General features: G+C 39.3%; 2 protein-coding genes across 3 annotated transcripts in view; one reads left to right on the top strand and one right to left on the bottom strand.

Annotated features, from left to right (window-relative positions):
• The first annotated feature begins 5,883 nt into the window (after nt 1–5,883).
• Nucleotides 5,884–9,243, top strand: fosl1a (FOS like 1, AP-1 transcription factor subunit a). 2 transcript variants are annotated; one of them, XM_003444614.5, is made up of 4 exons: nt 5,884–6,295; nt 6,618–6,872; nt 7,751–7,858; nt 7,952–9,243. In XM_003444614.5, the coding sequence occupies exons 1-4, from the start codon at nt 6,182–6,184 to the stop codon at nt 8,504–8,506; spliced, it is 1,032 nt and encodes a 343-aa protein (XP_003444662.1). In that variant the 5' UTR covers nt 5,884–6,181; the 3' UTR covers nt 8,507–9,243. The 2 variants fall into 2 exon arrangements, with proteins under 2 accessions (XP_003444662.1, XP_005467543.1); XM_005467486.4 differs by having other exon boundaries at nt 5,886–6,295; nt 6,615–6,872.
• A 1,504-nt stretch (nt 9,244–10,747) lies between these two features.
• Nucleotides 10,748–12,181, bottom strand: part of ccdc85b (coiled-coil domain containing 85B) — a 2,540-nt gene continuing 1,106 nt past the window's right edge. The window contains exon 1 of the mRNA XM_025911225.1: nt 10,748–12,181. This exon is cut by the window's right edge and continues 1,106 nt beyond it. Within this exon, the coding sequence (XP_025767010.1) occupies nt 11,902–12,181 (280 nt within the window). The 3' untranslated portion in view covers nt 10,748–11,901.

The raw sequence follows: 12,181 nt of genomic DNA, 5'->3' as shown, positions 1-12,181 counted from the left end.
TGTAAGTACGTCCACGCTTTAAACGCTGCATGGTCGTACTCTCTCCCTTACTCCATGGTATCCATTGTTTATCTACACACATCTGTTGCTGCCACGGACATTTCACGCGCTTACGTCATTGTCACGAGACCGTTTCATCACGACGGTTTAGTAAGGCAGTAACGCAGCGGGCTTACGGGAAAGTAACAGTAATCTAATGACTTTTTTTGCAATAGTAATCCCTTACATTACTCGTTACGTGAAAAAAGTAATTGGATTACGTGTTACTCCCCATCTCTGATCTTGAGTCCAGAACCTCTGAACTAAATCTACGAAAATATATCCCAAATATATCACAGTTTGGCAGGCATAAAACATTTTTTTTTTTTTTTTTTTGCACCAGCAAGGTGATTCCCAAAATACTATTAGCTGAAAATTTGGCATATCTCTTCATGGTGTGCAGTGCCATCCTTAAAATAATCTGAGGAAACTGGAGTGGAGGACAAAACAGGAAAAAACAAAGAAAATTATCTAGAGTAGATGAACAGTATCCAAAAATAATGTCCTTGAGAAACACAAAATAAAATCCAGCAAAGACCTGATACAGTACCTGAGACCTGAGATTTTCAGTTGAGTCATCACCAAAGCAAATCGTCTCAGTGAAAGGGTGGCTGTTAGGAGGAAATGAAAGAGAGAAAAGGCTGAGATATGCCTAATTACACAAGAACTGGACTGAAAATTGCTACAAGCATTTTCTATTGAGTTATGGATCCAAATCAGAACGCAGCATCATTGAAGCCGTTTGGGATCATCTTCATGGAGAAAAGAACAAAAGGCAACCGACATCTGAAGAAGAGCTTTGAATTTCTTCAAGAAGCTGTGTTGTTGTCATACAAAATATTGACTTTCAAGCTCATTACATTTGTACAAACTCTATTTTTCCCTTTTATACTGTAATTCCATCTATGTTTTTGGTGTTGAAAATAAATCGCTGCACCTATTATATACTTTCCTAACAAAATATGAGGAAATAATGGGTGACTTAAGACCTTTGCATGATTAAACGGAAATGCAAAGAAAACCACACTCAAAACTATACATGCTGATACAGGATGAAAGAAAGAGACTGGGTAACTAAGGGAGAAACTGTATCACCCACTTTCTATTTGCATTTAATCTCATCACTTTTCCTTTCAAAACCTAATAAAACCTTTCCATCAAAAGATGTGATGCTAATGACTTAATGGATTGCCAGCCACCTACACATTTGTATTCATTAAAAGATGAATTCACTTAGATAATTTGTTCTACTATCTGTTGAAATAGTGTAATAAACACAATTCAGCATAAATAAACCAAGTAAAAGGTTAACCTAATTCATCAGGGTTTATTAGGCCAGGTATTTTTATGTGTTTAGAAAATGTTGGTTGTATTTGTTTCATCTATGTTTCAGTAAGAGATATGCAAAATAGGTAAAAGTATCGAATCCCAATTCATGGAGATATTAAATGCAAATAGCCTGAAATATTTTTTAAATAAATAAATAAACACTAGCCTTTATAATGTGTTTAATTTACCCCAGAGCTGCTTTTCCAAGACATATTTGTTATAAACAATTATTTTAATCCTGTTTTCAGAACAGTAGCCTGGTATATTCAGTGAAGAAGCCACTGACTACTGTGACTAAAATATATGTACAGGTATTTGTTATACTTCATTTCTGATGTGTCAGACGTGGTTGTTTGGTTGTTGGGAATTTTTGGAGCAGTTTCAGTAGCATCACTACTATAAACTGAGTCATTGCTTTATGGCTATTAGTTACTCACTTATTAAGATGATCTGATTAAATGCAAGAGAAACATTTGTTGGGGTTTTTCAAATTGCACTTGGGCTGATATTAGGAAAATTGTGATTTATTGTATTTTAGATTCTTCAAAATTATTTGTTTTTAACTTTTAGTCTAGCAGCTGCTAAGTGGGCTGCATCACTAAAACTATCACGTAATAACCTCTTTTCTTTGTCAAAAATACCTCCAAATCATTCATCATTGAGAGGTTTGAACATGAATTATTTGAACCATTCTCTTAAAACAAAATACAGTGAAAAGCCCCAAATTTTAAGCCTTCCTCATCTGCAGTTTTCTCATTTTCTAAAAACATTAAGTGGCCTGCTTTATATCCCATGGCAGGTGAAAGGTTTGACACCCTTCACCCAAAACTAGGCGCATCAAACTCCTTAGTTCCTGGGCAACATATAGCCTAATTTGATCCTAAATGGGTTTGATCTCCTAATAGGCTTAAAAAACAAACAAACTCCAAATTGTTTGTCTTTCTTTTTGTGCAAAAAGGTTTAAGTGTATGATGAATTTCTAATAATAAACTGTTGAGTCATAGAAAACTGATAATGAACAGAATGAAATGTCTTAAAAGTGATACATCTCTGTTACATGACAGGAACTCTTCTGTCATGTAATCCATTCTTAAGGACAAAAAAACAAAAGTCCAAAAGCCCTCCTTCTGCTCCAGGGCAGCATAACTGACATTTCCGGATCGAGGGGTTAGATATTTTTCCACTTGGATCAGCTGCACCAACATACTTTTAGTTTCGCTAACAGAACATTTGTTTGCCAGTAGTCCTTAATCTTTTAATAGTTAATTATATTTGCTACATAGCCATCGATTTCATACCTCTTATCAGCTTTCTTACCAACTATCAGTAGTATTTAGTCGTTTTGTACTTTAAATATAATTTTTTGATTTTCTAGTTAAAATTTCAGGCTTATAACACAGAAAAAAAGAATATTCCTAACTATTTTCACAGCAAGAAATTTGCATTAGTGTTATATTTATATCCAGTTACATCTTAATTTGAGACCTGAGACAGTACTGACAGTGGCTGGCACTGTCAAATAAATTAAAATGGCATGACAGTAGCGTTACACTTTGTGAAGCACGTATGTGGGATGTGTGTGTGGGTGGGTGGGTGTGGATAATGTTTTTTTTTCAGGATGAGTAAATTGAAATGGAATCTACACTTCCCCCCTCTTCCCCCCTTGCCCCTAACTTTTAGAGGGAAAAAGGTGAGTAAAACAGAAACCAACAGGTTTCACTCACACTCAGAATAAAAAAAATGTAACATTAAAGCACTACTTCCCTTCTTTACACTGATGTTTATCTATTTCATAAATAAACCAGACTTGTCTTGATCAAAAAAAAAACAAAAACAACAACTTCCAGCTGACGAATGAAGGTGTAATCACGGAGAAAAAAAAGTGAAGACAAGTTGTGGCATGTCCCAACAGAGTTACTGCAGGTGTGTCATCACTGCATTCCGGAAGCTTTAGTCATGTGACGCTCACCTTTATCCTACTGTCCCATATGATACCATGTGTTTATTATTACGGGGTGTAGTTGCAAAAATCTGAAACACTACGCTCATTGAAATGTGTCATTGAGCAACAGGTATTGAATCTGTAAAATGTCTTGCCCCGGGGCAGTTTCAGCTTTTCACAGACTTTGTTGGTAAAATGAAATTTGAATCCAAAGTTCAATGTTCAGTGTCTTTCTCTCACTCTTTTTCTCTTGGTCACAGAAACACACGCATACATTTTCTTTTTCCTCCCCAAAACACACCTTTTCAAGTAGACAGCTATCTGTCTTTGGAATTAACCTTGAAAAATACTGATCCTGGAGCAAGCACTGGTAATATGAGAAACTGATGCAACAGTCAGCAGCCAGGAACTCTGTCCCCAGGGACTGCAAGGTCAGCAGCTGCTAGGACATGCTACGTTTACCAGATCTACAGCATGTATTTTTTGAATCTTTACTAGCTAGAGATAGACATAGACTTTATTTGATCCCACACTGGAGAAGTTCATTTGTGACAGCAGCACAAGGGCCAGGAAGAAAAAGTGAATTAAAGATAGATTAGAAAATAAAAATAGAAAAGAAAATAGTTAAAAAAAATACAATACTATGGACAGATAGTTGCTATTTAAAGTAAAATACACCAAAGTTAGTATTATTATTTTTTTTTAATATTTGTGCATAAAGTGGTGTGGGCTGTAACAGTCTACTGCTAAAGGAGCTGCTCAGGGCCTCCACAGTGTCATGCAGGGGGAGGAGGAGGGGGAGGGGGGCTTAGCTTGGCTAACGTCCTCTTCTCACCCACCTCCTCTATGGCGTCTAGGAGACTGTCCAGGCCCTCTATACAGTCTGTTAAGCTGTTTCCTACTATATTATCCTTGTCAGTAAGAAACAGCAGTTGAAATGTGTGGTGAAGTAAGTAAGCAAGCAGTTTTTTGCCGTTTGACTGACTCATATCCACAAGCATGCATGCACACTGATGTGGTTAGAAAAGTGAGAGTGGCAGCCAAAAAAGTGCCGCCAACTAACCCCATAGGATACATGACACATTTCAAATAGATTTATATATAAAATATAAAAATGTGTTTTACTCATCAGAAAATATATAGCTTACAGTTGTATGTTATTATGATGACAGCAGTAGGGTTTACCCTTGTTGTGTAAAGGTTTCTGTCGTTGTGATTTTTTTTTTTTTGTTAGGGTTATTTTTTAGGTAGTATACTTAAACTGTTACTGAATATGCTTAAATTATGTTCAAATAACTTCTAGAAACTTGTCTAATCTATCTTCAAGGATAATTTCAGTTGAAAAATGTGCTGTTTGAATCCCCGTGAGGTGTAACAACTCAAATTGTACAAGTGGAAATAGAGTAGTACATAGCATATAAAAACAAAAAAACATCAATGAAAAAAGTGTAAAATCAAATTAAATTATCTTAAACAAAAGAAATCTGAGAGATCATTACAGAAAAAATAAAGTGCAAGTATTAATTTACATTGAGTTTAATGATAAAACGGTTTTATTAATCTCCTGTTCCACCACATCCCAAAGGTGCTCTATTGGATTCAGATCTGCTGACTGGGGAAACCATTTGAATACAGTGAACTCATTTTCAGAAGAATAATTTGTGGTGATTTGAGCTTTGTGATGAGGTGCATTATTCTGCTTGAAGAAGCCATCAGAAGATGAGTACGTTGATCAGGGAGGGGATAGACTTGGTCAGCAACAACACTCAGGTATACTGTGGTGTTTATATGATGTTCACTTAGAAAATATCACCCACGTCATTACACCACCATCAGTAGCAGCAGGCTGAACTGATTTAATCCGCCTATTCATTAGTGTTTTCCTGGTTGTCCATGTCACTGGGTCAGACCTCTCCACAGCCACCTCTAGCTTTTCTGGGGCAACAGTGAGGTGTTCCCAAGCAAGCTGATGAGACATGATCTCCCAGCCCAAGAAAATTACCAAGAGGTATACAAGAACCACCTGCTCCTTAGCCTATCTCTAATGGAGATAAGGCGGGGAGTTACGTCACACTGGTACTTTTAGTCACTGTTTCATGTTTTTTTCTAAGAAGAAATGTCTTAAACTTCCCATAAGCCCTGGAAATAGAGGTGCGCATCAATAAAAATAGATCAGTGTTTTTTTCAAGTGGGAGAAACCCCTGTTTTTTGTTTGTGTGTGTGTGGTTTTTTTTTTTTTAAACTCCAACCCTTATCTTAACTGGTTATCCTTGTACTGATAACATGTACAAATTTCACTGCAGTATAAACAAAGAGTCTCCGTGCTTTGGCTTTCAGTTATAAAGTGTACCCAGTGCTTTAAGCCTCCTCCAGATAAGAGAAATCACTACAGTGCCAGTTTCAGAGCACGAGGTGTGGGCTGTCTTTGAGAGGAATCCCTGTACTAGTCTCTGGAGGAAACTCTCACCAAATATGGTAAATGACGTCACGACACGTGGAGAATTTCGTGAGAGGTTCCAGACAACACTATTTCCCGTAAGTACATAGGGGCGTGGTGCGCATATACTGCTGCTTAAAGAGTTTACAACCTCACGATCATTCCCAGACTTCCGATCCTGGATGTACGACTGAGGACTACCGCGAGCGCTGAAAGTTGTTTTCGAAGGTTTTTGGACGACTGGGGAAAAAACAAGGAGATATTTCTTTCCTCGCTCCCCCATCAAGACTTCTTTGGACTCTACCGAATACGCACGTCGGTGGGCTTGCCCCCTATTTGAATTAAAACACAAGACTCAACCACTTAGTTTCGTGAGAACTGAAGACTATATAGCCACAGCTGGATTCAGTTTTCTTTTCACTGAGAAAGAGAGGATGTATCGAAACTTTGGGAGTCAAGAAAGAGGCAACCCACCGTACACAGGCACCTCTGGGACAAACTCTGCTTCCCTTGGAAACACCAGCACTTCAGCCACACAACAGGAGCAGGTAGGTGTGCTGTCACTGACTGAACTGGGTAAAAGGTTAGGGGTCAAATAAGAACAATACGGTTAAAGTTTTGAGAAATAATTAAAAATGTTCTAGCTAACATTAAAGAATAAAAATTTAAAGCTGTTAAATCATCATATTGCAATTTAGTTTAGTTGTACAGGTAATAGATCAGAAATAATAATATTTAATAATAATGGTTATATAATAGTTACACAATAATATTAGTTTACACTTTTTATCCAGCATTTGTTACTTATCGTGAATATTTTATTATATAAACTCTTCTTCTTTTGAACTGTTTTTCTTTTTTCCCTAGAAGTTTACAATGCCAGGGTCCAGTCAGTTTATCCCCAGCCTCAATGCCATCACAAGCAACCAGGACCTCCAGTGGCTTGTCCAGCCCTCGCTCATGCATCCACCAGGCCCTTCGCGATCACCAGTACCTCCTTACCCAGTCCACCCAGGGGCGAGGCCGCTGGTTCCACCACCTTCCCACTCTCACCTTCTCAGACCAGGGGTCATAAGAGCTTCTGCAAACAGTCCGTCTTCAACAAGGCGCAGGAATGATGAACATGTAAGCACATAGCTCTCAAATGATTGTGGGTTTTTTGTTTTTCCATTAAGAGACAAGTGAATGAGCCCTCTTGGAAGTTGCTTTCTCCCTCGAGGGAATGTGGTGTGGATGCTGAGGTGTGGAGTGTGGCTCAATCACTTTTGTGTAATCAGTGCGTAATATCCTGTAATTCTCTGTGACACAATAGTGCCACTTCCTCTAGATGTATGGAGAAATAGGAAGAAAATATAAAGATATGTTTTTTAAATCTTTTTCTCAGCTCTGGAGTTAAACACACACTGTCGTACTCTCCTTTTTTCCACTGTGAGTTTTTGTTGACAGTAAAATTAACAGGTGATTTTCAGCTTTTTCTTACTATAGAAACATCACCCCATTCAAAGTAACTTTACATTTGACTTCCAACACACAGTATAATTCTGTACGTTTCCCCAGCCACGCGCTGGCACACATCCTCGTCATAAAGTTGTAATTTCATTGAACAGGAAGTGGACTGTCATGTGACTCATAGGGGCAAGTCATGTTCTGTGACTCACACCTGAGTCACTGTAGGGGTCTGAGCGTGACTCATCCTCCCGAAAGGGCGGGAAATGTTGGATTAACTGCAATTATTCAGTAGAATGTTGGATGAAGTCAGAGTTTGGGTGTTACAAAGGCACAAAAGCGCAGACGCTTTTCAATCCTGCAGCTGCCATGACTGTGATGACTCAGTGTGGACACGTGGTGGGAGTATTTCACCTGTGTCATGCTGCCTGTGGTGGAATTTCACTGTGCATGTGATGTTTTGAAATTAGCTGTTTGCCTAAAACAAGCCAGATTAATCCAGTTCAGGAGTTTAGGTCGCCTTTGTGTTTTGTAATAATCTTTCTTCTCCTCTTCAGTTATCTCAGGAAGAAGTCGAAAGGCGCAGAGTAAGAAGGGAGAGGAATAAACTGGCAGCAGCAAAGTGTCGCAATCGGAGACGGGAGCTGACAGAGTCCCTGGAAACTGTGAGTGATCATTAATATAATATTACTCCAAATATAAGGTGTCTGTCTCAGTCAGGCATGAATGAATCTAACTCTGTCTTTCTCCTGCTGTAGGAGACGGACATGCTGGAGGATGAAAAGTCCCGCTTGCAGAAGGAAATAGCTGAACTACAAAAGGAGAAAGAGAAGCTTGAACTGGTCTTGGAAGCTCACCGACCCATTTGCAAAATAGAGGACTCTGATTCGGATTCTGACTCAGGTCCATCCATTTCCTCTTTGGGAGCCATCAAACTAGAGCCAGCGGACTCCTGCAATCCTGGACCCTCAATCAAACCACCCATAAAGCTGGAGAAGCCCAGACCAAGGATAACTATCCCCACAAAGCCTGTAACATCAACCGCCTCTGCTGCTGCTACTGAATCAGAGTCACTCCACACCCCAGTTCTCTCCACGCCCTCTATCATGTCCTTCACAGCTGGCACAGTTTTCACCTACCCCTCTGCCTCTTTAGACACCAGTGCCCCCAGCACATCCCACGTTACATCACACCAGGGAAGTGTCCAGCAGTCTCAGGCCCCACAGCCCTGTGGGATAGCTCATCGCCGCAGCAGCAGCAGCGGTGACCAGTCGGATCACTCCCTGCATTCACCAACCATCCTCTCACTGTGATCGACGGCCCTGCCTTCCTGGCAATACACTAAGCTTGATTTCAGCGCAGTCACAGTGCATGCGATAAAGGATGTCAAGGAAATGTGATGGAAGTGAAAACGACGGCTCTTATCATTTCGAAACGAGCAACGTGCAGCTGCTCGATTTCTTTAGAAAGTTGATGCTTTTCTTAGATAATATGCAAATCTGTGGCATTATTAGAAGATGAATGTTACACTTTTTGTAGTTTTTATATGAATATAAAGTCTTTATATTTCTAATTTTCAGAGTTATAAAATAAGAATGAGTGTTTTTGAGGTTTATTGCAAAAGCACTGCATGCAGACTATATTCTCTAATTATACAAACTTTGTAGACATAACTGTGATAACTCCATTTAATCATATATTATTAGATATAATACATTAAAATGTTCCCTTTGATAAGTTACTACATTGTTACAGTGTGTTGTTAAAGTCCTCAAAAAGGGAAACGAAGAGCTTAAACTAACAGGTCCATATTATGTGTGGAACCTTTCAGAACCCTAATATTATCTTTATACAAATTACTGACCACTAAGGCTGGGCCATAGGAGTTATTATAAATGATATAATCACATATTTATTATGGAGAATATAATATATTTTTTGGTACTGTTTATGTTTTCTCTTGAAATGAACTGTTTGGAGGGCAGTGCCTTACTTTTGTCTTTGTTTAAAAAAACAGACAATAAAGAACAAAGGTGTGTGCAAAGAGAAATGGTGTGCAGTTATTGGCAAAATAAGCAAGAGACTGTGACTGAAAATCATCTGAAAAACGGCAGATTGCTCAGAGTCAATTGTCTGGATCGTTTGAAATGTGTGAAAAAGATTCAGAAATGTAAATGAGACATGACAACGCGACTGAAACGAGGATTCGACTCATTGATCAGTTGCCTGATTGAAGTTTAATGTTCTAGTAATTTATTTTTAATTGAGCAGTAATGCTGAATATTCTCCAGGCGCAGCAGTGATGGAGTCAGACAGTTTTTATACACATTTTTTTTTTACTTAGCCTGGGATGAAACACAAACCGATGAAAAGTTGTCTTTAGGTCAAAACTAAAATTTTTGAGTTGCTTCTTTCCACCATCGACATTTTTCTGCCATCCGAAGACAAAATTTTGGTTTATTGTCTCAAAATGTCATCTCAAATTTTTGAGGTAATAACACAGCATTTTTACTTATAAATGAAGAAATTGTTTATTTATTTATTATTTTTTAAGTGGCAGAAATAGGTTTTCACACATGTAGACATGTACACTGTGAAGACTCATATATAGTCACATTTTAAATTATTTTAAAAGAAATCTGTAACGGTTGTTAATTTAATTATTTTTTAACTGTTGATAAACATTAATTCATTGTTAAAATTATACCCAACTGTGTCTGATTACTTCTTAACTCCTATGAGTATGTGCGAAGACCCCCCCCCCCCCCCCCCCCCCCCCCCCCCCAACAAGCTTCATTTTTGGTTCTGGGGACAAAACCACCCCAGACCACTGCCTGGCTCTGCCCCTGGACTGCAGATTCTCCAGGTTTCTGTGGTCTTTGAGCTTAACATCTTCGGAGTGTTGATCAGAAAAAATCCAATACTTTGAAGACATTACCCTTTGTCTCTGGGTGTTGAGGCCATACTTCATATCAGTTAATTTAATTTAGAAAATACCTGACACAGTAATAAATACTGAATTAATCATTAGTGGCAGCCAGTAAGAGAGTTTGATTACTGCACCATGCGCTGACAAACTCTGCTGGCCGCTCTCTGACCCTCCACTCTCAACACTGTGGCCTCTGTTACCCTAAAATGAAGTGAATCTCTTGCTAATACATACACGGCTCAGAGAACATTGGATTGCTAAAATGGGATGAGTGAGGTAGAGAGGCGGAGATGGAACAAGAGTCAGATTGAGAGCTGGAGCGCACGAGGGAGGAAAAATCTGTATGTACGCTGCTGTCAAAGGACGTCTGTGCATCACTAAGTGGGTAAAAGCATCACCCCCCTCCACCCCCATCAGCTCTCCAGACTGTGCAAATAGGGCTCCAAAAATAAAACTGATGAATATCCATAAAGTCAGTCAGTGTGACATGAAGGCAGCATCAATCAAGCGCAGTTGGTTCAGACACGAAGGTCAGAACAAATGCAGAAATCAATTTGTCGTGTGTGTCATGTTAAATGCATGTTTTCGGCAAGGCAAACACACAAAGAAAGGTCAGAACAGCCACTGAGTGTCATAGCCACTGTATTTAAAGCTTTTCAGTGCACTACGAGCATAGCCCACCAATAAACAGCTAACAACAAAATAAACCTCTTGTAATCCAGGTGCTATGGTTTAAACTGAAACTGGTTAGTAAAGCTAGTTAATACAGACAAATCAAGATTAAAGAAGGTTCGAAGTTAAGCTTGCTCCTAATGTTACAGATTAAATACAAAGCATGAGTTACAGAAGAAGAAGCTAAGAAATCTTATGCTAATTCAGCAACAACTTCATTAAAAAACAAAGAAAAGAAGAAAAAAAAAGAATTTAAACAGCTCGGCTTAAACAGAATAAAAATCAACCAAAACTCGTAGACCTTCCAGTTTGATACAAAGAGTTTTCCAGTTGAATTTTAAAAATAGTGACAGAACTTTTTTTCAGTTCAGCTCTGCGTGAGGTCCAACAACATCTACCATGCCTGATCCAAAGTGAGTGTGTAAGTCTGCACGTGTTACATTATGCTCAGTGGCCCCACCCCTCAGGAAACCTAAAGGGCCTTCATGTCAGGCTGCTTCACAGGCTTTGTTACAAATGGTGACAATCATCATGCACACATGGCACTCCAATCCTGTCCTGAGGAAGCGAGAGTGCATAAAATATTACACGTCATTAGCAAAAAAAGCAATTATCAAATAGTTTCCTTTGTTTCAGTGCTATTGGAATTCAGAGGACTAAATATGGCTCGAAACTGGATTGAAATAAATCTTTAGATCTGCGTTTTCAAGATCCAAGATAACGCTGTCCAGTGCAATTGAGAAAAAGGCTTCTACCAGTGTAGGCTAATCCAGTGCATGAGATAAATTTACATATGTGACCCAGTTTGTTGGTCCCATTTTTTTTTTCTCAACAACAGACCACTGAAAAAGGAGAATTTTCAGGAGAATCTTTAGAAAAAACACTGTAAAATTTAGACATGTTATCATCTGGCAAACATCTATTAAATGTCTTTGTAAAGTCCTGAAATGTGGAAAGAGTCTCAAGTCTAGTGGCACACAAATCTTTGCAGCATTCAGAAAGCCCTAATGCTTGTTTTGTTTTTTTTAATCCTCCAGATTAATTTGTACTATCTGACAGAGCACCTGTGTCTCCCTCCAGTCCTCAGCTGCTGACACACCCCTGCCATCAGTCATCAGGTGAGCACACCAGGTGAAGCTGGTCTGGGCTTCCCACGCTGCCTGTGCTTGAGCTCCCATCTCCCAGGTCCCGGGCCACCATGCAGGGCAGATTCAGCTCGGTGGACCCTCCTGGACTGGAGTCACTCCTGCTCACACACTCCTCTTCCAGGACCAGGCACAGCTCCTTCAGGTCCAGATTCTCCTTCACCAGCCCGTCCTGCATGCGCTCCAGGTCGGCAAGCTTTTTCAAGTACCCGCCCAGGTCCTCCCGCATCACTTTGGCCGCG

The sequence above is a fragment of the Oreochromis niloticus genome, linkage group LG2, assembly GCF_001858045.2.
Source record: "Oreochromis niloticus isolate F11D_XX linkage group LG2, O_niloticus_UMD_NMBU, whole genome shotgun sequence".
NCBI lineage: Eukaryota > Metazoa > Chordata > Actinopteri > Cichliformes > Cichlidae > Oreochromis > Oreochromis niloticus.
Note: the sequence above shows the minus strand (reverse complement) of the source record. Positions and strands in the feature narration are given on the sequence as shown.

Coding starts and splice junctions, on each gene's coding strand:
- fosl1a (XM_005467486.4), top strand. CDS start 6,182: ATGTATCGAAACTTTGGGAGTCAAGAAAGAGGCAACCCACCGTACACA. Junction 6,296..6,614: donor CAGCCACACAACAGGAGCAG/GTAGGTGTGCTG, acceptor TTTTTTCCCTAG/AAGTTTACAATGCCAGGGTC. Junction 6,873..7,750: donor GGCGCAGGAATGATGAACAT/GTAAGCACATAG, acceptor TCTCCTCTTCAG/TTATCTCAGGAAGAAGTCGA.